The 24330-nt window shown below is 38.4% G+C and overlaps 1 protein-coding gene across 1 annotated transcript in view; it reads right to left on the bottom strand.

Moving 5' to 3' along the window:
* The window catches only part of TERT (telomerase reverse transcriptase), a 34917-nt gene that overhangs the window by 3926 nt on the left and 6661 nt on the right, over positions 1 to 24330 (bottom strand). Inside the window, exons 4-15 of the mRNA XM_074897802.1 lie at positions 20480 to 20669; positions 16886 to 17068; positions 15402 to 15563; positions 14927 to 15022; positions 12857 to 12942; positions 10434 to 10547; positions 7648 to 7719; positions 5598 to 5783; positions 4056 to 4182; positions 3669 to 3730; positions 1798 to 1922; positions 1307 to 1444 (exon numbers count right to left, since the gene is read on the bottom strand). Of these exons, the coding sequence (XP_074753903.1) occupies positions 1307 to 1444; positions 1798 to 1922; positions 3669 to 3730; positions 4056 to 4182; positions 5598 to 5783; positions 7648 to 7719; positions 10434 to 10547; positions 12857 to 12942; positions 14927 to 15022; positions 15402 to 15563; positions 16886 to 17068; positions 20480 to 20669 (1541 nt within the window). The remainder of the gene's footprint in view (positions 1 to 1306; positions 1445 to 1797; positions 1923 to 3668; positions 3731 to 4055; positions 4183 to 5597; positions 5784 to 7647; positions 7720 to 10433; positions 10548 to 12856; positions 12943 to 14926; positions 15023 to 15401; positions 15564 to 16885; positions 17069 to 20479; positions 20670 to 24330) is intronic.

The raw sequence follows: 24330 nt of genomic DNA, 5'->3' as shown, positions 1-24330 counted from the left end.
GCTGCCAGTGAAGCTGTTATCCTACTGGGTGTGACTACTGCATTGTCTGCTCAGTTCTTCAGTTTCTGTCCTCTCCAAATGAAGCAAGCAGCCATCTCTTCCCTTCCCAGAAGCAGGCCTGCTTCCCCTGGTACTCCTAGAAGGGCTGAACAGAACTGGCTTCTCAGCAGCAGTGATCAGACATGGTGCCTTTGGGTTTGGTGTCAGGGAGTAACTCTGAGAGAAGGAGTTTCTCTGGGAGAGGCTGCTGGAGTTCTGCTCCATACAAAGTCCACGGCTGTCAGGAATGCAGCTGGTGCAATCCCAACCATGAGTTAGTTTCCTGTAAATGTGCAAGTGTCTTCTTTGATACGGTTCAGATTGCACCACCAAAGATCAGACTGTTTGCACTCAGGCATTGCTGCAAGCCTTTGATAGGGGAAGGAAATGCTTACTTCCAAAAGCACAACTGCTCTCTTTTTGGCCTCAGCACAGGTATCAGGGAAAGCTTGTTATTCGTTTCAAATCAAATAGGCATTATTCTAGAACTAGACTGAAGAATTTCTTGGTATTGTACAATAAAACCTCCTGAGTAATGTTTCATTCAGAGTGCAGGTACAGCGTCAGTGTTCAGAGTCTGGCCTTCACTGCAGCTAAATTCAACAACAGTACTGGCCACTTCAGAAAAACCTACGGCTGTTCATTTTTAGCATCTTAGAACTGAATATTCTATTATTTCTGTGGCTGGTCTGGGGCCAGACCACACAATTGGTCAAAGAGAGTTCCCTGGAGGCCAGGTACACAGACAGCTTCTTTCACCAAGCAGAAGAGTCAGAGATTTGCTGATGCCACTCAACTCCATTACAATATAGCACATGCAGCACAGCAAGTACTTCTATTTCAAAGTGACCCCAGTGACACTTTCTTTGGTAAGAGTTTACATTGCTGAAGGAACTTATTTAGTTGCCAGTTAATCTACATTTTTAAAAATAAAAAACTGAGCATTCAAATTTCATTTAGTTAAACCTGCTGAGAATGCTTATATGACTGACCCAACTGCAAGTTTTCTGAACTGTACAAACTAACTGAATGTCAAGTATCAACAACTGTCCCATAGAACAAGACTCTAGAACATGCAGTGCTGAAAAACATACCACTTTAATTTTACTTACACTTAGTAAATTTGATTGAAATCAGAAAGTGAATCAGAAAGTTAACGTGCATTTTAGAACAACACTTTATGACAAGAAAACTTAAAAAATCCATTTGATGCCAAATTCTATTATAATTAACCATATTTCAAACTGTAAAAATACTGAATACTTACAGATTTTTAGGGGCTTAAGCAGGCATTTGTAAACAACTTTGTGGTTTGCCAGTTTCACCGTGAAGGCGTGGTAGCAGAGCCATTCTGCTGCCTCAGAAGGGAACACACCAGATGCACCTTTGTTACCTAAAGCAACACCTACAGACAGAACAGGAAAATAATGGCATTGAGAATGATGAGCATGAAGTATGTCTGACCTCTCCTCCTATAAAATCACTTCAAGATTTTTTACTAAAAACGTATGTAGTCAACGAAGTCTCCTATGTCAGCAGAGAACTAAGAACTAAAACCTGAAACATTTTAGTACCTTCAGAAAATTGAGTTTAAGGAAAAAAATGCATTGTGATTCCTATCACGCACTCCATATTTTTCATTCTTGATCTTTGTCTCAAAATTACATGATACAACTGCACAGTCAACATTTTTTATTTGTAGGAAAAAAAAAGCGCCAAACCCAAACACACTACTTCCCTGCCATTAACATACCATACCTGCGTTTTTTGCTTTTAGGATAGAATAGCAGCATGATGCAGTCTCAGAGATGATCCTTAGGAAGAAATAAGGATTGTTTCTAACTTGCTGGTTGAATGGAAGTTGGAGAACACAGGCATGGAACCTGTTCACAAAAACAACCTATTTAATTACAAGTCACTTGCAATTTCAAGTGAAACTATAGTTACATACCTTAGGCACTATACAGTATTTAAAAACACCCAACAGTCTTTAGCTATATCAACACTGTTAGCATATGACACCTCTACTATATATACACAGCCCCAGACTGTCAGATACATATTATGTTTGTTTGTAAATTCTGTCCTGGAAGATCTTGAAGCCATCTGCCTCAGTAACAGAATTATCTTCTGAGGACAACAACTGTTGTATATGCAGGGAAAGTTAAACTGCACATCCTCACCAATTCTGTATCACAGACCATGCAGCCAGAGAACACCCACATGAGAGAGTGTGAGAGGAAGAAACAACAAAACAAAATCCTACAACAAATTTTCTTCAGAAATTCAGGAAAACAGACCCCCCAAATGACATAGCATTCCACAGACCAGGATCCCTGTTTTTTTGTCTGTTTGGAAGCCAATTCTATGGAAATTACTTGTGTTGTATGCTCCCTTACACCTTTGTGTTTGGACATATTTTAAAACTGCTGGACTTTTTTTTTTTTTTTCTTTTTTTTCTTCTTCGGACTCTGGCATTACCATCCTGCTTATGCTGAATAGAGTCAACAATTACAATGCTGATTTTTAATTACTCAACAATGTGTATACTTGTTTATTAAATTAACCCAGCATAGGTGTAATCACTTCAAGAAATTCTGAAATTTTAAAATATTTAAAGGATAATTTCCACATTGCATCACAGAGCTCTGGCTGAATTAACCTGACATGCTGTTAGCATGGTGGACAGTTTTTTAAAGTTACTCTAACATAAAGACCTCGTTAAGAGTGTTACCGTAGAAGAAACAGAAGTAACTAAGCATGTGCAACATCAGAGGAAAAACATAAGTCACCCACAATACAAAATTTGAGAGTTTGACACCTCAATGCCGTCCTAGGCAAGTCCAATTGCACTTCTTGGACACAAGAATGATATAGGGTGAATGTGGACCAAGCTGAATTTAAGAACAAAACTAAAATGTTAATTCCTAGTAAGTATGAGCCTAGCAAAAGAGAAACACCTGATTTTCATAAAGAGAGAAGCACCTCTTGTACCTTTTTTTGCATTAAAACAATGAGCAAACTATTACTTGGTACTGTCAATCATTCAGTTTTCAATACACAGAGATTAGTACTTTCTCCCAACTTGCTATCAGTTTTGATGTCTTTTCCTTATCTTGTTTAAAACATTCAGATCCTCTGCTGGTCAAGAACAGCTCACAAAACCCAAGATATTACCAGCTAAGGAGCAATTAAGACATTCTCAGCAGCTAAGAAACTGCAATTAACTTGATAGAATGAAGCCTCACTTTAGGTAAAGTTATACAGGTCAAAGTTCCATATGATTTTAATAGACACAAAGTTCTAAATATAAATTGGTCAATGAGTGATAAGACTTCTTGTCAGCCTCCTGAAGCAAAACAGGCTGTTTTTCTTGAGGTCAACTGTCAGTACCAAGAGACACTGAAAATCTATTTAGTGGTCACTTAAACATACACATCAATACAATCCTGTATCACGTATCTAATAATATTATTTAAGAACAGTGTTGAAACAAGAATAACGTGACTTACTACTGACATTGACCACTGCATATTTATACAGCACGCTTCTTCCTAATCCGTAGCTCCTCCACGTGTCAAGAAGGAGTAATGAAATATTCAGAGTTACTGCAGAAAACAGTGACCTACCTGTAAGCCTGAAGTAAAAATATCTTGTAGATGTTAATGAAAACTGTTCTAAGGCTGTTGATCTAGAACAGAACAGAAACAGAGCTATAGGAATAGTTTAGTGTCATGACAGGATTTGTTCAAGTTCAACAGCATAAAATGATTTAGATATCTAGAGAAAAAATATTTTATCTTAAACGTCAGATTTCTTTTATGTGTTTAAATTAACAATGTTGTGAAAGCTCAATTCTGGAAGGTGCTGAGACCCTACATTTTAGCTGATGTCAGCATTTCCAAGTTATGAGAATTACCTCTCAAAATCAACTCTTTATGTTCAAAGTCAAAGCAGTTTTAGTGCTCTTTATCACTAATCACAATATTTCCAAACATTAATTTCCATATTCCCACCTGCAAATCAAGAAATAAACAATGGCATTTCAGCTTGAGGACTGTAATCAATTTGTATTTCATGTTTTTCCCCGCTGTTCTACTCGAATTGAAGGAAAGACTTGATCTGATAGAAGTACAGGTATAACTAGAAAAAAAAAAGAAAAAAAAGTAGTTAAACTCCATGACTAATAGACTAAATTAAATTCTGTGAAGTAAGCCTCATTTAACTTCACATGTTTCAGAGATTGCCTGCTAATCAATGAGCCTGTAGCTAAAAGATTACTATAACTAAATTCAATTTAGAAAGAGACTAGACATTGTGGCATTAAGACTATTAGCTAAGGATACCTCAGGGCTCAATAATTCACCCTGCTAAAAAAACCAAACCAATAACTTTAAACACAAACTAGATGTATTTCTAAAACACATGATCTAGCCAGACCATTATTAATGACTGCAGTGACAACCAATGCAGGAACTTAGGTTGGAAGCCACATCAGTTCACTCTGGTGTTCCAGTTCCTTAAGTCTGGCTTATCAAAAGCACGGTGACCCTTGTAACAAACACCCTCAGGAGTCTGATTAGTGTCTCCCAGACCAGTAGCACCAATGCCCTCTTCAATGTAAACTGTTTCTTTTAGAAACACAGCCAGTGAATAAATCCCTTTGGGTGTTGATTTTAGTTCTCTAATTGTTAGAGGAAATAATGTAAACTCCTTTTCTAAACTGACCAAGCTTTTGTGTTTTGGAAGACTACTGAAGAACTTCACCACTCTGGTGATGGAAAACCTCCTCCTTATTCCCCACTTAAATGCATGCATGGGCTGTTTATACTAAATACAGTCAATAACATAGCAATATTATCCTTCAGTTTAAACAGTTCTGTCTTGTTAATCTTCAGCAAATGTCTAATGTCATCTCTAGTGGCCCATGTAAAGGGTCTACAGAGCTTTTAAGTAGGATACATTGTCCTGTCCTGAGTTCTATGCCATTGCTTTGTGTATACATTCAAGGTTGCTAGTTTAAAGAGAGGTTACTTCTCCCCTGCACTACTATCTCAAGTGCACCAGAGGGAACACCTCAGATGTTGAAAGGATTACTAGTCCCTCTAAATCTATACAGAATCAATCCAATCTGTAGTTTGTGTAATACTTACTGCTTCTTTTACGAAGGTACAAAAAAAAACCCCAACCAAATTCAAAACAATAAATGTACTTATATGATATCAGGTACAAACACATAATGGTGAAAGAAGCTGAACTGAGGTGACTGAATAAACTCTTTCAGAACCATGTAGTCACCATACGGTACATGACTTCTGGTCACTAGTGACCTGTGCCACATTCGATGATGTTGATGGTATGTACATTCCACTAGATGAAATGAAGAAAATAGCAGGCTGCACAGCAGAATAACATGTTTAGATTACTGTGTAAGAAACAGAAGTGTAAAATCTATTTTGATATTAATTCAACTACGCCATTCACCGGACACCCTCGTGCTTCTCAGACTATGTACAATCTACTGTAAAGCTGACACTGGAGTATACAAGTCTATTTACCTGGAGTAATCGCAGTAAACCTCAAGTGTCTGTATGTCTAATAATAAACCACACCACGGGATCAAACGACAATTCGGCAGCTGTTTAAATTTGGAACATCCTGGGATATCATCAACAGGAAAATTCACGACTGTCTTATTGGGGTTTATTAAAAAGCCATACTCGGGAATACCTGTTGCTAGAGTCCTAAAACAGATACAAACAGTTAGCCTAACTCCCTCCACAAGAGCAAACAAAAAAATCCCACCATGCTGCAAGACACATATGATCCTGCATAAAAGGACAGAAACCAAAGAATAAAGAGAACCACAGCCAACTCTTTAGGTTAAGGAAGATAGCTAGAAATAAACAAAACTGAAGATATTATAGCTAAATAAATACATAAAATAAATAAGCTTAAGGATATGAGGATAACAGAGAAAAATGTTTACAGTCAATGCAAATTAAAAACTTAAGCCATTAAACATTTGAGACAAGCTGCATAAATTACACCCACAGAAACCACTGACATAAAAATCACTGAAAAAAGACAGATGAGGAGTTGGGTTTTTTTCTGAAAGTTAACAAAACCAAGGAGAATACACGTAACAGGAACCTCATTTATCTGATTAAACGTTTTCAACTTTCACCACAAAGTTATCCCTATGGATGTTTTCATTGCCAGAATGCCTGCTGATCACCTACTACACTCTGGATCAGCAGCGTCATCTCACAGACAAGCAGCAGTTTGTCTTACTTGGTGGTGTACTCATGTGCAGGCTTCATCTTTTTAGAGTGAGAGGAAGACATAGGCTCTTATTGGGGAGTAGTAGTCATAACGCTGTCTCCTCAAAAATAACTTCTTGAGTCCCCCAGTTCTCGTACTACATTAGAAAAAGCTTACTACTCCATTTGTGGTAGAGAGTTCATAGGATCTGTAACCAGTTCTGGAAAACTTGCACAGAAGAGCCCTGTCTACAGAAAACCAACACAGCTGATGCAGAAGTTGGCATAGAACAAAGATGCAGATAACTTCAAAGGCCAAGTAGGACAGCATCTGCAATGCTACTGCAAGTGACACCATACTGAAAAGATGTTATAGAGCTCAACAGCTTGAGGCATCCCCAGCCTCTTAGTTTGACTTATCATTTCCAGAACTGTAAATCCACACACCCCTAGAAATTTCATTCTGTTCTGATAAGGAAATGAGGACAAATGAAGTCTTCAAAGTACACTATCTACTACTTAGTACAATTTATACTCGAAACTGTACTGAACCGATCTCCCCATCACCTTTCAGGCTCACAACAGAGCTGCATCTTTCCAACTACTGAAAAGCATGATGCAACCAACTGCACTGCAGATGCTAAGCTTTTCTTCAAGACCTCCTCCTTTGGATCCTTAAAACTGCCTTTGGCATCAGCAGAACTCTTCTTGGACAATGACTGTACATTCACTCCACAGTAACCAGGAACCTCTTTTGAGGCCTAATTAAAAAAAAAAAATAGTTCTGAAGAACTCTAAAGCATTACTGTTTGAAAACTGCATGAGCTCCATGCTGCCATGCTATCAGTACCTTCAAATACTCACCCCAGAATATTAACGACCAGAAAATTCTTAGCAATATTGAATCAGAAAAAAGTTGCATTCTTTCCCTGGGAATGGAAGGTAGCAACACGCCTGCCCAATAAAAGCATTTTAAGAATGTAACTAAAAGCCTTAACAATTTAAGGGAAAATGGTCTTAAAAGATAACTGTCAGCTGCTGCGGTTAGTCTCGCACTAAAAATTATTGCTAGATGCTCCATCAGGGTCAATAGCTAGATCACTCAAAACTTCAGCAGGAATCCCCCGCCATCTGAGATGCAACAGACTGTTAGTTGGCCATCAAGAATGTAGCTATGAGGATTCTTCCTAGGCACAGGCTACCAGTAAGGACTCCAAAACAGCCCTTGATTATTAACCCATGAAACAGAGGTACCCATATATACAAGCACGTATAAAGATGAAAAACATCAACCTAAAAGGTGTTAATGCTTATTACGTCCAAGACCATGTCTTTAACAGCCTACCTTAGGAAAGTTCTTGCCTGCATTAAATGTGGTGTAACCAGCAAAAAGTCATCAATGAGACGTATTAGGACTCTGTAATCAAGAAGAAACTGATGTTAGATCTTTTTATATGTAATCCTTTCAAATTTTTATCATACTCTTCAGAGCAGCAATGTGCCCATTTGAATTCACAAGTAGGTAGAGGCCAGTATGATCTCCAGAGTCTCATGAAGAAATTCTCAGTTCAGCTTTTTTCCTAAAAATAAATGGGGAAAAAAACAAAAGTAAGAAAGCAAAGGAGCTGGCTACATGAAACATGACAGACTCCACAGTAGCTTCTTGGATGCAGGGTTTTACACTTTTCCAAGGGAGAACTTGCAGTATCTTTATCCATAGGACAAGAAAAGGAGATAAAATACCAGGTACACAAGCAGATACAAGATTCTTGATGTGCTCTAACTCTGTATCTTTGTTTACCATGTAATAACTTGTTTGTGAAGCTATAATTTAAATGTAAAACAGACTACTGTCTACCACTGTAAGGGCTGGAATTTCCTTTTTCAACAGAATCCAGGTCCCAAGCATGCCCATATTCTTCTGATAAATCCTGCCTAACAGATCATAGAGTAGAAGTTCTGGAGGTGATCTTGTCTAGTCTCCTTTTCAAAGCAGGAGAATTACCACCGCTATAATCAGATCAGCTGCACCTTTGCCTAGCCAAGCCAATAGCCAGGCTATTTTTTTGACTTAAAGGCCAAATGAAACAATCTAAATCGCTCAGACACCTCAGTAACCTTCTAAAATCTGCTCTATATAAAAACAGCTGCTACATTAAAGAGTGTACTCAATCAGTTTCATTATTTCAGTACATATAAACAACATCCTTTGAAAGCAAAACCTAGCTGTTTAGACTTGCGTCATGGTTTGAACCCAGAGGGCAAGTGAGTACCACACAGCTGCTCACTCACCCCTTATCCCCTCAAGAATGGGAAGGAGAAAATACAACAAAAGGCTCAGGAATCAAGGTAAGGACTGGAAGGGATCACTCACACATGAGAGTCACAGGTAAAAGACTCAAGTGGAGAAGAAAAAGAACATCAATGTAATTCAAACACTAACAACACTTAACAGAGTAGGACAGTGAGAATCATTACATCTTAAAAACACCTTCCTCCCACCCCTCCCTTCTTCCCAGGCCCAGCTTTGCTCTTGATTTCTCTACCTCCTCCCCGTAAGCGGCGCAGGAGGCATGGAATGGGGGATGCAGTCAGTCCTGCCGCTCCTTCCTCCTCAGGAGGACTCCTCGCATTCCTCCCCTGCTTCAGCGTGGGGTCCTTCTCATGGGAGACAGTTCACAAACTTCTCAAACGTGAGTCCTTCCCACGAGCTGCAACTCTTCACAAACTGCTCCAGTGGGTCCCTCCCATGTGCGGCAGTTCTCCCAGCAACAGACTGCTCCAGTGAGGGCTTCCCTCAGAGTCCCGGCCTTCAGCCTCAGCCACCTGCTGGGGTCCTCCACAGGCTGCAGGTGGGCATCTGCAACATCGGTGCCCCGAATGGGCTGCAGGGGCCCAGCCTGCCCTCGCACCAGGGGCTGCAGGGGGGTCTCTGCTCTGGCACACCTCCCCCTCCCCCTCCTCCCTTATTCCACTGACCTTAGTATTTGCAGAGGTGCCCTCCTTACAACTCCAAATCCTATTCCCATGTTCCCCTTCTTAAATATCTTATCACAGAGGCACAGCCACCCTCAGTAATTGACCCAGCCTTGGAGCAAAGGACAGTGCAACTTGGGAGCCAGAGGAACTTCAAGAAGCTTCTCTCTCGAAGGGGCCACTGCCTTAGCCCGCTCCCCTGCTACCGAAAGCCACCATCATACACACAAGCCCAGCACAACTCGTTATCACCACAGCATTCTGAAGCCTATGAGAACTCTACTACTTTGGCAGGGAACGTTTAAAATTCTGAGGCTTTCTGTTACCCAGTGAGACTCCCTAGAAGAGACACCAGACAGATGCACTCATCTGGAGTACCCCTACACATTTCTCAGTTTCTTTTTTCTATGTCAGAATTCACAGCAATGGAGGGAGATGTGTGAACACAGAGAAGCTTCAGGGTCCAGCTCCTGCCTAAAGACTCTAATCTGGGATTCGTATGGAGGTAAAAGGGACTCCAAAGTTTTTACAGCTAATAAAGAGGTAGAGCTTTTATCGGGCTAGCTTTCTGTCAAGCTCCTAAGTATGAGCAGGGCACAAAGACTTAGAAGATGCACTAAGAGCCACACATGGCTTCAAACAAGAACCAACATGTCTTGTAAAAAATCTGCAATAATGCTGTGACTTTGATAAAATGTTAAGATTTACAGACAGTGGATTGGAAAGTCCTCAAGCAGAAGCCTGCAGTATCAAAAAGCCTGTAACAAGCATCCCATCTTGTCTGAGTTCAAAAGACCACAGATATTGTGGGAATGAGTGTTGGAGAACCATAAACTTCTTAGATGTACAAGAGCAGCTTCTCAGACTCTTCATAGCGTCCCTAAATACTATGCTCTTTGTAAGAACAAGTTACCTACCCGCATATCTGTGAAAGCTTCTTTTCAGCACTTTTCTTCCCCATCTTATGACAAACAGGGAAATTCCCCCACAAAAAAACCACAGTGACACCAAAGCTGCAGAGATGTTTGTGTGCACCACACTCATAATGCAGAGATGGAAATCCTTGAAATTCAAAATTAAACTTCCGAGAAAGTCTAACATCTATACTATATATGATGCATTACTGTAACAGAGCACAGAACAAAGTATCCCTACCCATCCTGCTGTACTCCACAGAGCAGTTTGTTTTCCATGTCTCCATAGCATAAGCTGCAAAGTAAGGTTGACAAAATGGAGCCTTGTGGAATTCCACAGCATTGTAAATAGTACCTAGTAAAGAATAAAAGAAAAAAGAAAATCAAAACATGCAACAAGGTTGCAATAGGCATTAAACATTTACTTATTTTTTCAAGTACAACATATATGTTTCACTAAGAAATATGCTACATACTTGATAGTTAGCCTTACTTAAATTTGTTTGTTCCTTCCTCTAAGAATTTAAATGTTTCCAGAAGTTTTAAACAGTGAAAAAAACCCTAATACACATATTCCTCTTATTAACAAGCTCCAGTAGACAACTATCATTAGATGAAAGAAATTTTGTAACCGGTCTCAAACCAAAATGCCACCTTCCCCCTTCAGCTGCAGGGCCATGCTTCACTTAAGTTTTGTAATTCTTTGTTACACCTTACACAGTGTCAAACCAAATGTTCTTGTACAAGAAACAAAGTGTACTGGACAAATCTTTCAAATTATTATTTATTTATTTATAATTATTATCCAAACAGCCCCTAGCAGAAGCCCACTAAAATCTGACAGACTGAAGCTCATACTGTACATCTACATCAGGAATTAAATTCAGGTGGATTTTGAGTTGGAACACTTCCAACTTTTCTCAGAAACAGCAGACATCCATGTTAAATTCAAATATAAATGTCCAACCACTATCAAATCTTGCTAAGTTTTCTGAAAAAAAATTCTCTTTTAGCAGCACAAGTCATAATAAAAATGTTTAACTATGAAATAATTTAAATTAATAATTTAAATTGAGATGTTCATTCTTTCTTTCTACTTGTACATGATCTGGTCAAAGAAAATATTTTCTTGGGGTTTTGGTTTTGGTTTGGTTAAATAAATATCACTTTAATTTTAAGGCAATTTCTGATGACTTAGCCCAATAAAGCATGTGATCTGGTTTTACACATCCCAGCTATATACTGTAAATCACATTTATTTCCTCATTTAACTACTCAAGCATGAAGCTATTTTACTTCTAATTAGGAGAAACCACTACATCATGTGAAATGCTAACCCTTACTATTTATAATTATACTCAACCCCACCCCAGCTTGAAAAGTTCACTGAAGTTGTCAGTTGCAAAAGAGTAAATCTTGATTTGTTTCTCATGGCTTCAAAGAATTCATATATGCATAGCCAGGGGGAAGTTCATTAATACTTCTTGTATCTCATTACTTGCATAAAGCCAGTAAGACCACAAATAGTAATAGTAATGTATGATATCTAGATATGATACTGAAGACAGAGTTCCCCATTACCTTGTGTTTTTTTCTATGCCATCAGCAACAGAATGAGTATGCCTCACAAAACTCAAGGGAATTATTTTCACAACTGATGGGTTTTGAGAACCATCAGTTAAAGAGTATACGAAAAAAAGCTGTGACTGAATTTAAGTGTAAAGTTGGCTTGTCAGGGTGTGCTTTCTTTAAATCCAATAAGCTTTCATTAAACATACTGATGTTGGTTAGCCCTTATTAACAACATGCCACCTCAGCATCCTCATGATCTGACAAAGGAAGTATAAGCATCAATGCTAGAAAAACCTATAAATACTCTTCTATTTGCTTCCTTGAAAGCTTTTCTACCCCTCCCTCAATCCTGTGAGATTAAGCATTTTTAAAATAAAAGTATTTTTTCAAGAGCAAGAAGCTATTAATTATAATATACCTCATACTGAATTTACAAATAAAGATCATGTAAGTACTTGCTTTCTAGACATGGTACACATTGGCCACCTAGAGGCAAAATATTAAATACCAGATAAGTATCTAGCAAGACAAAAAGAAATGTGCATTACTGCCCTCTATAACATCTGATTCCTAATTCTGGAGTTGCCAATAATTTTAATTTCCATTGTTATTACCTTTTATTTTTATTGTAACTTGCCAAATAGCATGGTCATGCAGAAAAGGTTTACTTTTCCACTACAAGGAAATGACTAGCAAAACTTTTGCATGATTGCTTGGATGTTACCTTGCTTTTGTTCACCACTATGGATCCCAACATTTTAAAATATTTTTCTTTTGTACTACATCTGCAGTTTTAAATGAAGGAGGTTACATATTTATAGAAGAATGCATTCTGTGTACAGTTAACATCATCCAGGTGGGAAAGTGACATTTTATTCAATATAATTTGATTCCAAACTTTTCATGCTTTTATGAAGCTTAAACTGATAAACAGATTTCAAATTAACATGAAATAAAAAACTTTAAAAGACAGCTAGCAAAAATCCCAAGCCAATTAAAAGTATCCTGCTTAACAGCAAAAAAAACCCCAAACAAACCCACAACGACAAAACCCAAACACACTACAGACAGAAAAACTAACTTCTTTTTTACCTGTTCCCAATCTCCAGGATGTTGTTATGTATCATTTGAAGAAAAAAAGTAAACAGGCTGGAACTTGTCTCATTAAAAGTTAAGCTCTAGAAATGGGACAAAACAAAACAAGAGTTGTACTTTAGAAATGTACCGAAACTAAGAATACAGTATAAACTTAAAAGATACACAGAAACCTTTATGAAAAGTTACACTGTAGTAGTTCAAAACTCTAAGGTAAGAAAAAAAACACCTAAACCCAAGATCTGAATATACACACTAAAAAGGTGCTCACATCCAACAAGTGAATGGTGCAGCTCTTTTTTTGTTTTGCTTTAGGAGAAAAGTAGTTTTGATTGGTGTTACATGGGAAAATAGTCAAATAGAACATTTAAAATTACTTTTTTAAGTGCCAGTATATTATATTGGATCATTACAATGTATGAGACCTCACTCTTTTGAGCACTTTTTATCCCACAGGACATTTTCTTTAGCTGTCATGTTCTTTGTGACTCCCCAAGCCTAGATACACTCACCACTTCTGCTGCAAAACACATTCTTTGCCACACTTTACCAATGATTCCGTGTGTGAGTCCACCGAATATTTATGAAGCTTTTTATGTAAAAAACTGTGTAGTAAAAAATTCATTTAGAGCAGTTTAAGTTACTTTGACAATGACTTCATGAGAATTAAAGCAAAATTACTTGCTATTTGCATAGATTAAACATGAGACAAATGCACCCAGCTTTTGATAGAGCCATGTGAGCTCACGGTTATTTGTACTGAAAAGCTAACATGATGCACCTGTGGTACAGACACCCAGGCTGCCATGATACTTTTCTCAGAATACTTTTCTTTTTAAAGTAATGACAGACACACACAAAGTGTTTTCAAATGTAAAATATTTTGAAATAGTATGCTGCTGTTCATGTAATATCTAGCATAGTTATCAGATGTCCACTGGAACAAAGAACAAAAAAGAACCTACATACACATCATCAGAGATCCAGCTAGTTTTCATTTTCATCCATGTACTAACTAGACTCACTGCATTTTGTAGGATCCTGGAATTGTGCACTACCCACACTGTATATGCTACTCCTATGTCCACAGATGTACAAGATCATTTTACTTGTATATTAGAAATATAAATTAACTCTGTGTGAAAACTTTCCACTGGCAAGTTTAGAAAAAAAAAAAATAAGGAGGAAGTAGCCCATGACAAAATACCTGTCTGGTCACCTGATGCTCTGGAATCTTGTAGGTTGTTATCATGGAACACCATGATGTCAAGCAAGAAAATGTACTAAGAAATTGAGCATATCACCTACTTCTATGACTTTCTCTGTCATGCTCCTTGCATCCATCCAAGAAGCATGTCTTGGGAACAAACATTTGGAATTAGTACAGTTCTCTGCAGCACAAAAATTAAAACAACAGACGGATGCTTGCTTCTTGTAACAAAGTGTCAGACTAAATTTAAAAACCATATAATTTCTAACGATACTTTAATTCACTGAAAGTGAGAAATCTCTTCAAAAAATACAAGAGCTGATCTTGTTTCGTGTTGCATTTTAACTCACCTAAAGAAGAGTTCATTCTTATCAACCTTGGCAGGTAATCATTAAAATAAGCAAACTGTGCAGTCTGCTATTTAAGATGCCACATCTATTTCCTTAGCTACTTAGCTTAAAGTACATTTTGCTCGTTCATTTTGGAGATAGCAAATGTTGAAGCCCTTCTTTACTAGGTAGTTAATTTCTCACATGAGAACTGCTGCAAACAATGTAATTAAGACAGGAAAAAGAAAACACTGGTTAAAATGTAAGTTTGAGACAACAATGAGAAAATCTGGGAAACGTCTAAAACATTTTGTCAGATTTCTTGCCTGGTGCACTCCTTCAACCGAACACTGAGAGCCTGTTACAAAAAAAAAAATTATTCAAAGAAAACATGACAAAAATCTTTCTACAGAAGGTGCTAGTTAACTACAAGAGAGGTGGTGTCACCAAATAACATGTACATTTAGTTAAAAACCCCAATCATCTTCCAATTCTTCCGTAGTTTTCTTTTGCAGTCCCAATATTTACCTGTTCAACTACTATTGCATTTTGCAATGAGGCATTCTCCTGAAGCTGGGACACAAACTGCTTCATGTCTGGCATAAAATCCTTGAAAGTAGAAACCTGTATATTGAGTGTAAAGAAATAAATGACAAAAGCAACAGAAAATTCAGTACCAGACTTTTATTCAGTGAAGGGCAAAGGGCCAGCCTTATTGCATTATTTTAATCCAACAATTCTGCTATTGTTAAAATGAAATATCTCCCTCACATATCTCTACTTCCACAATACATTTATCTTTATTCTTACTAATGCTGAGTAAAAAGTACAAAGTAAAAAAAATAAAAGCTTTGCTACCTCCAGAAAATATCCAACAACACTAAAAAAGGATCTATAAGTAAGTGCCTAATTCAAGTTTTGACTAAAAAAAGCTATAAACAAAAATATTCCTCGGACCAAAATAAATCTACAGCAACAAATAGAAGGAAACAGCAAGTCATACATGTCTCCTATAGAACCTCCTGGCTTTTCCACTTGTGGTAATCATAATCACGGCATAGCGCCGTATGCAGTAGACAGTTCTTTTCTCAGGGTTTAAGATCCGTGAAATCACTTCCACAAGTTTATTGTGAGGAATGGTATCATATGCCCTGGACACATCAGCCTAAAAGAGAAGAAACATTTTCCATAACATATTCATCAGTATCACAGAAACACTGTGGTAGTACGAAGAAAGTGTTGTCGTAGTATATAAATGAGGCTGAAGGACAAATCACATGGGAGTGAAATTATTGCATCATTCAGTCCAAATTTGTGACAAAACAAAAACTCATTGCCTATCTGCAAAACCCTTCCTCACTCATCAATGAGTTTTCCCTTATGAGCTATAACCAAACCGTCAGTTTCAGCACAATTCTTGTTATTAACAGAAGATGATACCATATGCAACTTTAAATCTAACACTGAACCTTCAAATCATTTAACTAAATTTCATTGCTGATATTTTTGTATGTTTAAATATTTTAAGAAACCTTCCTCTCCATATGACCATGGAGGTGACATCTTAAGACTTTTGTAAAGCAGCAAACCCAGATGTTTTAGCTTTCCTAAACCTCATACTGCAAGCTTAACTCTGCTTTTACAAATTGTCATAGTCAAAATGCAAAACCTCCTGCAGAAGCAACAATCTTAGGAGAACTACATCAATGATGTGATTCTTTGGCTTGAAAGATAACCAAACAATCACTGAAAGTCATTTCAGGACAAGATGACAACTGACATATGAGACCACGGGAAAAGAATTCGACTGTAACATATATAAATCTGTGTAATTTACATACACCTGTATAAATCTCCCCAGTTCAAAGCTATGATTTGAGCTCAAACATAAAAGGTTGCCTGCTAGACATAACTGAAAAACACAAGTGTTCAGAAGAAACTCCTTCAAATAGTGGGATATGACAAGCACTGATTTTTTTCAAGTGGGAAAAGAAACTTGTTGGAGAGACACTAGAGTTCAAGTGTTCATTTTCAATAGAAAATAATGATACTGAGATAGAAGAGACCTATTTTTAAAAAGATGTTGAATTTATCCAAATGCACATAGCAAGATTTTCCTGGTTTTCCTTTGGGAAGATAGCTCTAAAGAACATCTGAGTTTATAGCTTTGTCCCATTTTCACACCCAATAAAATGTAACTGCAACAATCTACTACTGTATGTCCAGAAGCAAGAGCTGCTACCTGAGAGAAAGACAGACAGAAAAATATCCAAGTAAAGGAAGTGCTACTGCAGGACACCCCCCTCCTCAAAAAAACCCCAACCGTCTACCCCAAAAAAACAACCAGAGTCTGTGTTAGGTATGCACAAAAGTTTATTTTGAAGAATAAATAATTATGCAGACAGATCACAGCTATTACAGCTATGAAAGTATCTGTACAAGCTGACTTTGAAAAGTTAGTTTGAATATGTAATTAAAAAGACATACCTTTACATAGTAGAAATGAGGAATTTCACCATCTGATTCAAGAACCTTTGTAACAAACTTCTTCCATGTCTTGTAGATATCATCTTTCCCAAACACTGAAGAGCCGATAAAACTGGTGTTTATAGTCCGTTCATAATTTAACACACTAAACAGATTCTTCAGTCGAGTGTTGTAGTGGTGCATCTAAAGAGACCAAAGAGAATCTCCTTAAAGTATGCTGAAACAGATTAAATTCTGTGCAATACACAGATTTCAGATTTAGATGAAATATGAGATTAAATTTAGACTTTTCCTATAATATTTTGGTCAATTGCAGTTTTGGAAAAGCCTGAATATAGCTGTAGTAAATACTTTGAAGAGATAAAACAGCCACAGAGATTTATTGGGGGGTTTTGTACATTTAAATCCCATGGAAAATGTTGTGGTTTTTTTCTGTACTTGACTCTTGCAAATCAAGGTGTAATAGTTAAGAAGATAAATAGGTGGACTCCAGAAAATATAATAGTCACCACCTGGAAGGTAACTCCTTAAAAATCATTCATTCTCTCTGCTGGAGGTTATCACCACAACAAGAACAGTAAAAAGAACATGTGCTCGAAGACTTAAGGTAAAGTCCAACTGCACCATCAGTTGAGCCTCTGGAGGTACTTTATGCAAGTACGTTATCAAAGATTTAACTCTCAGCTATGGGAATAGTAAAGTACACCAGGGTGGCAGTTAAGTCATGCACGCTGATTAGCTCAGTAAACACCTTAAGGAAAAAAGTATCGACAGACCTGGCAACAAAAGAATGTTGAAAGGGAAAGCCATACTACCAAAGATAATACACAAACGGTACATGTAGTGTACTTACATCTGTTTAGAACTTTAGAGAAATCCTCCAAAATGTTCAAACAGAATATAAAAGTGTTCTTACACTCAATGCTAGTATTGCGATCATGATATGGATACACTGAAACTACTAATTATGGAAGCGTTCCAATTCATCTGAAAACATTTCTTTTTGCACTGAAAAAATCAATTACAGGTTTCAGCGAAAAGCTGGCAAAACCAAAGCACACCAAAAATCTTTAGTGTACCACTGCCACTGACTCCAAAACAACTTGATGTAACTTCACTGTTTTACATAAGCAACTATGTTCACTCATTGGCTGATCTTGCAAAATGTTTTTGACCAGTTTATAAAACAAAGATTTCTGAAAATTAAGATACTTTTCTGAATAATTGCAGTGGTATCTTTTCTATTACAGACCAAGCTCCTAAGAAAAACAGTCAAAAGGGTAGAGATGTAGCTCAAAGTTAAATAGAAGCAGCAAGATCAGAGTAACGACCAGTAGAAAAGTTCCTCCTTTCCTTCCTAATGAGCATATCCCAGGATGACTCAACTTTTCACAGGCTTTCACCTTTGCACAAAGCTGATGGCCATTTGGGTGTCAGCAGGTGAGCCAACAAAAGAAAATTGAGACTGGTTTCAAACCCAGTTTGAACTAGACCTGAGAAACCTCAAGTTGCAGTAATCACAGTAGCTCCTCATTTTTATGTGAGAAGGAATTCCTCTGAGCCTCTTAATTCCTCAGAACAGGTCTAATCCACAGAGTTATCATTTTCGCAAAACCTAAAGATCTGCTGGAATCTCTGCAGAATGCAGTAAAAGACTATAAGCTCTCAGACAAATCAGATCTTTTAGAACCCTGCTGCCTCCCAGTGCTTTGAACTGCCCATTAAAAATAAATAATAATAAAAAAAAATACTGGTTCAAATGAAAAAGGAAGAAGGATGTAAAGCAAATTTGTAAAACCTTTGAAACAAAACAAAATCTACACTGATTTGAGGATAATTTCACAGAACTGGTCTCATTTCACCACGTCTTTAGCAGCAAAGTTTGAGAGCTGCCCAAGAATCAGAAGTTGGTTTGCTGATATTTGGGAGATTAGCTCTGGCAATTCATCTGCATACATTTCAGCATTGAGCTACAGAAGCTGGCCAAGACCACTCCTACAATTCCAAACTGGCTTCCAAATTCCAGAACCTGGAATACTGTCAGACAGAAAAAACTGGAGAATCATCTTCATTCTAAAATTTAAATGCTAGGACAAAAGTGGAGAGCAGAGCTGGATATGGTACAGGATAAAAAACTGGAACAGAGTGCAGGATAAAAGGTCATGACAGAAACAGAGTATACATGCAGGTTCTGGGAAAAAACAAAACAAAATAACACAACAAAACCAACTACATCGCTTCCATCTGGTTGGAAGCCCTAAACTGATCGTTTTGCACTGGACACTTTTCTCTGTCTCAGTCTACTACCTGAGAGGTAACACTACTACCACCTTTTCTTTCATGGATACAGGAAAATAATCAGCTATGCTTTGTGATTAGTTTACACAGATGAGGTTTGTCTAACATCTGAAAACATCAGTGCCTCAGGTGTCTGTCAGCACTCTCCAACGGAAGTCTATCGCTCCCATTTTTCAGTAGATACAGACATTCCTTGAGCTCCAGGCCAGACAGATTAGCTCAAACCACTTGACCAGCTACCACACTTGACTTTGAACCTTCCTCTTCTTCAATAAATTCACGTCATCCTTTATACCAGACTTGTTACAGGAGCAATAGCACCTTTAAAGCACTGCAGCTATTTCCAAATTAACTGTGTGCATACTCTCAAATCTGACAGTCTGATTGTCACAAAAACCATGAAGAAATAACACTTCAGAACAGCGTTTAGTTGATGCCCTGTAAATCTGGTCTGGGATCACATACTGAACAGTAAGTACTAAGAAGCCAAGTGACCTCTCACCCATTTGGGGAACATTCAGTCTTGTGCATTAAATGGGACTCAGCCTTAAGGAAAAACAATTAATGCAGTTGTGTCAGACAGTGAAACTGAGTTCCCACTATGTCTTGGGGTTAGCTGGCCTGTTTATTCTGTGCGCTGCATGTTCTGTCTCTGTTCCCATATCGCAGTAATTCCCAACCTCCTTCCTATCTCCCTTCTATGCTTGATCCAGCTTCCTCCCCTTTTCTCAGACCTTCTTCTCTAACATGCCCAATTCACCACTGTTTGCCCCCCCAGGGCTGACCTGGCACCACAGCCAACTAACTGATCAACGTGTACAACCAGTATTCAGGAAAATCCCAGCAGGCTCATCCATCCCTCACCTTCTAGTGTGCCAAACAAATAGGACATGTTAGTTCAGAATACCGAATATCTTGTGAGATTTCCATCCTTCTGCTCCCACAGACGGGCAATGCCTACCACAACCACACACAGTTCACAAGCCTGAGGGAGAGGGATGGAAAGAGATGAGAAAGAAAAAGTTGATTACCTGGCAGGCCATGCCATTCTGTTAAGACTTATTTCCTTGAGACAGGCTTGCAAACAGAAGTATGTGATTCTGGAATGGGAGTCTAATGGTAATTAAGCACAGGGAAGGGAGAAGCTAAGTTGCAACAGGTAGACCCACTCAGTCATTTTGATTTGAACATTCCAGTTCACCGTGTCAGAACTAGTTTTATGTAACACAAAAAACCTCATTCACTTTATTAGCTGCCTACATCAAACACACATAAAACAATTAAAAAAATAACAACCTTCTTTTCTCTGCTTTCCCTACTGAATGCTTGTGCTTCAACAACACCGCTCACTTTTACTATGGGTCTTAACCCATTCGCTTTTGGAATGAACCGGAGCTTTGATGCCATAGGAACATTTTTTTTTTGACGGACAGCTTCAATCTCCTCTGAAGATAAAGCACGCAGATGTACTTTGGCAAAATGGTTTCTAAAATACAAACACACATTTAGTGATAGAAAGTTAAAACATTTGATCTCTTTATAACTGAAGCCAAATATTTTTCTAAGACAATTACAAATTCTAACCTCTGCAGAAAGTGACATGGAAATTTGAATTTCAGACCAACTTCACAGTATCTTAATGACAATATAATGCAGTAATAAGAGAGTACACACATCTGTTTGATGCAAATTAAGATAATTTTTAAAAGAATCTTAATTAATACAAATGAAAATTTAAGCACAGATTAGTCGAGTACATTTGAACATTATGAAATATTTTTTATGCAAGACAACAGGAAGTTGGATATTTCTCATGGTTTCAGAAGCTTGAAAGACATTAACAAAGCTGAATAGAACCTTCTGAAAACTATGTTAAGAAAGATCCAGGGAAGGACTTACACTCTTTAAAGGGCTGTTCTGCTCCCAACATTTAGGGGATCTACCACTTGTTAAAAGTTACAGTGAACTGAGATACTAGGGCACATATACAACATAAGGGCATTTAGGAATCCAGTAACACAAAGAACTGATACAATAGGCAGGTGTCAGCTAAAGTGAACAGCAGAAAATAATGAAGGCTCCCAAGCCACAGGTTCTGAGCTCCCTAAGTTCACCTTACCGGGAAATGTGTTTCCCCCCCAGGCTCCCCCTCAGGATTTACAGTTCAGCATACCTTAGTCCAAATCAATACTTTCCCATGCAATGAGTCAGGAAAAGGAGGTGGTGCAAAAGCCCTTGCTTTTACTTAAGATGTCTCATTAAAAGTGCCCTACCTGCAACGTAAAAGACCTGGATCAATGTTTTGCACGGCTCATATTGTTCAGAAGGAGAAAATGTGCCATTCTAAAAAGCCCTACAGCTGCTACTGGTTAGGATACTCCCCTGCAAAGTGACAATTCAAATCTCTGCAAAAGAAGGGACACAAATCTAAACTTGCATGCTGATTTTTTACATCCCACACAAACCAATAGTCTGGTTTAGCAAAAGGAGGCCACACTATCATAAAAGGCAGTGGATGGATGGTGGAAACCTGGTAAACATGCTCTGGAAGGCAGCCGAGAAGCCAAGCATGCAGGTAGGAGAGGCACACAAACACCTCTGTATGCCAACACAACTCACACACCAGCTAATGAACCAGCTGCATGGGACTGTTGGGGTCTGAGTGACACAGTGCACGACACCTAGAAGGTACAGAGGCATCCAGGGTCGGCAGGCCGAGCTATTACTGAGTGTTTTGAGGATTTATATTCAAACTGTAGAATTAAATTCCTGGTACAGATGTCGCCCAAAGTAAAGCAGAAAGGACAGGAGATCCCTTTTCCACAGCTAGAGATTGCTATTATTTATTATGACTTAAATTCTTTCCTGAACACATAAAACTCCATTGTATACTACAGTATTAGGTAGATCACCAAGACCAAGAAGTCCAGTTCAACAGAAATAACTGAATGATCAAATCGTCATCCCTTTACAGTTCACATTTAAGACTGGAAGAAACAGAAAAACATCAACCACTCTATAAAAAATTACTTCCTTTGAAAGTGAAGATAAAGGCCAGTTATTGGCAGCTGTAGAACTGGATGCCATTTTGCCTGCAGCTACATTCATTATGTATTTCATGGCATTTATAGCAGTGCCAATGATTTTGAATATGCACTAATTCAGTGGCCACTGAACCACCCTGCTCTCCTTTGCACACTCACAATGCTGTTATGCACTAGAACTTGGAGGAAATTGAGTGGATGGTCCTGCTGTCTTTTGACATTTCAAAACAATCTGGCGAGGGAAATTCAGAACTTCTGCAGCATTTTCAATCCTCAGCAGCCACTGTGTGTGGCAAGGGTGGGGAGGGTGCAGTCCTTAGGAAAACAGGTGCTGTCACCAAAACACAGAGTACATTATTTGTAAAACATAACTTTGCATTCTATGGGCCATGTAACTCGAACCAACTGTATCATGAAACACTCAATGTTTCTTAGTAAGTACTGGTTTTAATCTGGGGTATGAACTCTGGCATAGCTTCAAAAACAAATAGAAAGTTGCCTGTGTGCAATGACCAGCGCACTCACCTCCACCCACACAGCAAGACAAACATACAGAGTTAGGTCCCCTCTCAGAACTGTGGTTTGTACCCTAGAGTGGGATTCTGCACAGAAAGATCTACTCATACGGACAGTCCTTCAGGATGGGGATTTACTCCCTAATGGCAATGCAGTGCAACGGCAAGCTCATGAGTAAAGTCCAAGTTCACTCAGTCCAGCCTGTTCTATCCATTCTCTTCCTCCCAAAGGAGGATGCAAAAGAACTGGAAAGGCATCAGTGGCTATGCTTGGCTGTGAACACCCTCCTGCGAGCCAGCTCAGAGCAATCACCACGAACAGCTCCAGCTGAGGAGAACCAGGACAACCACAGAACAGCCACTAGGGCAACAAGTGAGGCCATCAGATACTCTTCCTCCAGGGAAGATGGATGAAGCTTAAAGCCTTTGGCACTGATTCACCAACAGCGCCTGAAAACCTGGCTGGTTAAGAGAAGATGGTGCCTGGAGAGCCTCAAAATGGCTGAGGCAGCCCTAAACAGCTGTTTATCAATATTTCTAAGCCCCAATTTCTCTCCTCCTGTGTGAAGTAGGCAGCTTTCCACCTGCATGAATGCAGTAAACTGGATTAGTAGGAAACCTCATGTTACACTGCACACTCAAAAAAGCAGTGCTGAAAGCCCTAGCCTTGTGAGTGAAGCTTAAGTGCACCTGCTGGGATCAGATTAAAAGTCCTTATAGCTATGTATCTTGTAGCCAACACCAAACACTCTGTCCTTCCAGCACACCCTTGGCAAGCATGCAGCAGTACTTCCTTGGGATGCTTCCCCAGCTCCCAGTAATCTGCAGTTCAGGGACTTGCTACACAGAGGGAACATATGTGGGGAAGAAATCAGAAGAAATGGGATCCACCCAGATTAGGGTTTTATAAATTCAGAGCATCTGTCCTTATACACTGAGTTTTCTAGGAAAATGGGGATAGGAACAAAAGGGCTAAAACCAAAAATATTTGTCTTCTTTTAATCACATACCCCACTAAAACCAACATTATATCTAACATGTAAAAGTTAGCACTTGATAATACTTTATGCCGAAAGTAGCCTTTGAAGTACATTAAAACTACATAAAACACTAACTGCAACACTAAGCCTGTTAGCTTGAAGACAAGACAAACAGAATATGTGGGACTGAAAATTATATTCTACTACTACTACTATTTAAATTGCACATTCTGTGCCACAACTGCAAACAGGATTGAGGCCCCATTAAGCACAAACACATATGCAGAAGAGCTGCATATAGAGATACCAATGTTAAAATGGGGGAGTGGCAGGGCAGGAGGGGAAAAAACATACATATAATACTGCAGACCAACAGACCACTGGCAATGCAAGAGGTTCACCATACAAAATGGCTATTAAAACACAAGACATCAAGTATGCTCTTTCTGCACAGTTCCAAAGCACTCTCAGATACCAACAATTCATAATGAATACCCAAAAGATGTAAACTGTGGAGGTGTGTGCACAATACTGTTCATTAAAATCACCTTCGTGTCTTTTTTATTTTCTCACTTAATTGCTTAAAATTTGATCTTAAATAATACCCT

This window comes from Athene noctua, chromosome 2 (genome assembly GCF_965140245.1).
Source record: "Athene noctua chromosome 2, bAthNoc1.hap1.1, whole genome shotgun sequence".
Classification (NCBI taxonomy): domain Eukaryota; kingdom Metazoa; phylum Chordata; class Aves; order Strigiformes; family Strigidae; genus Athene; species Athene noctua.
This window is presented reverse-complemented; position numbering and strand designations above follow the sequence as displayed.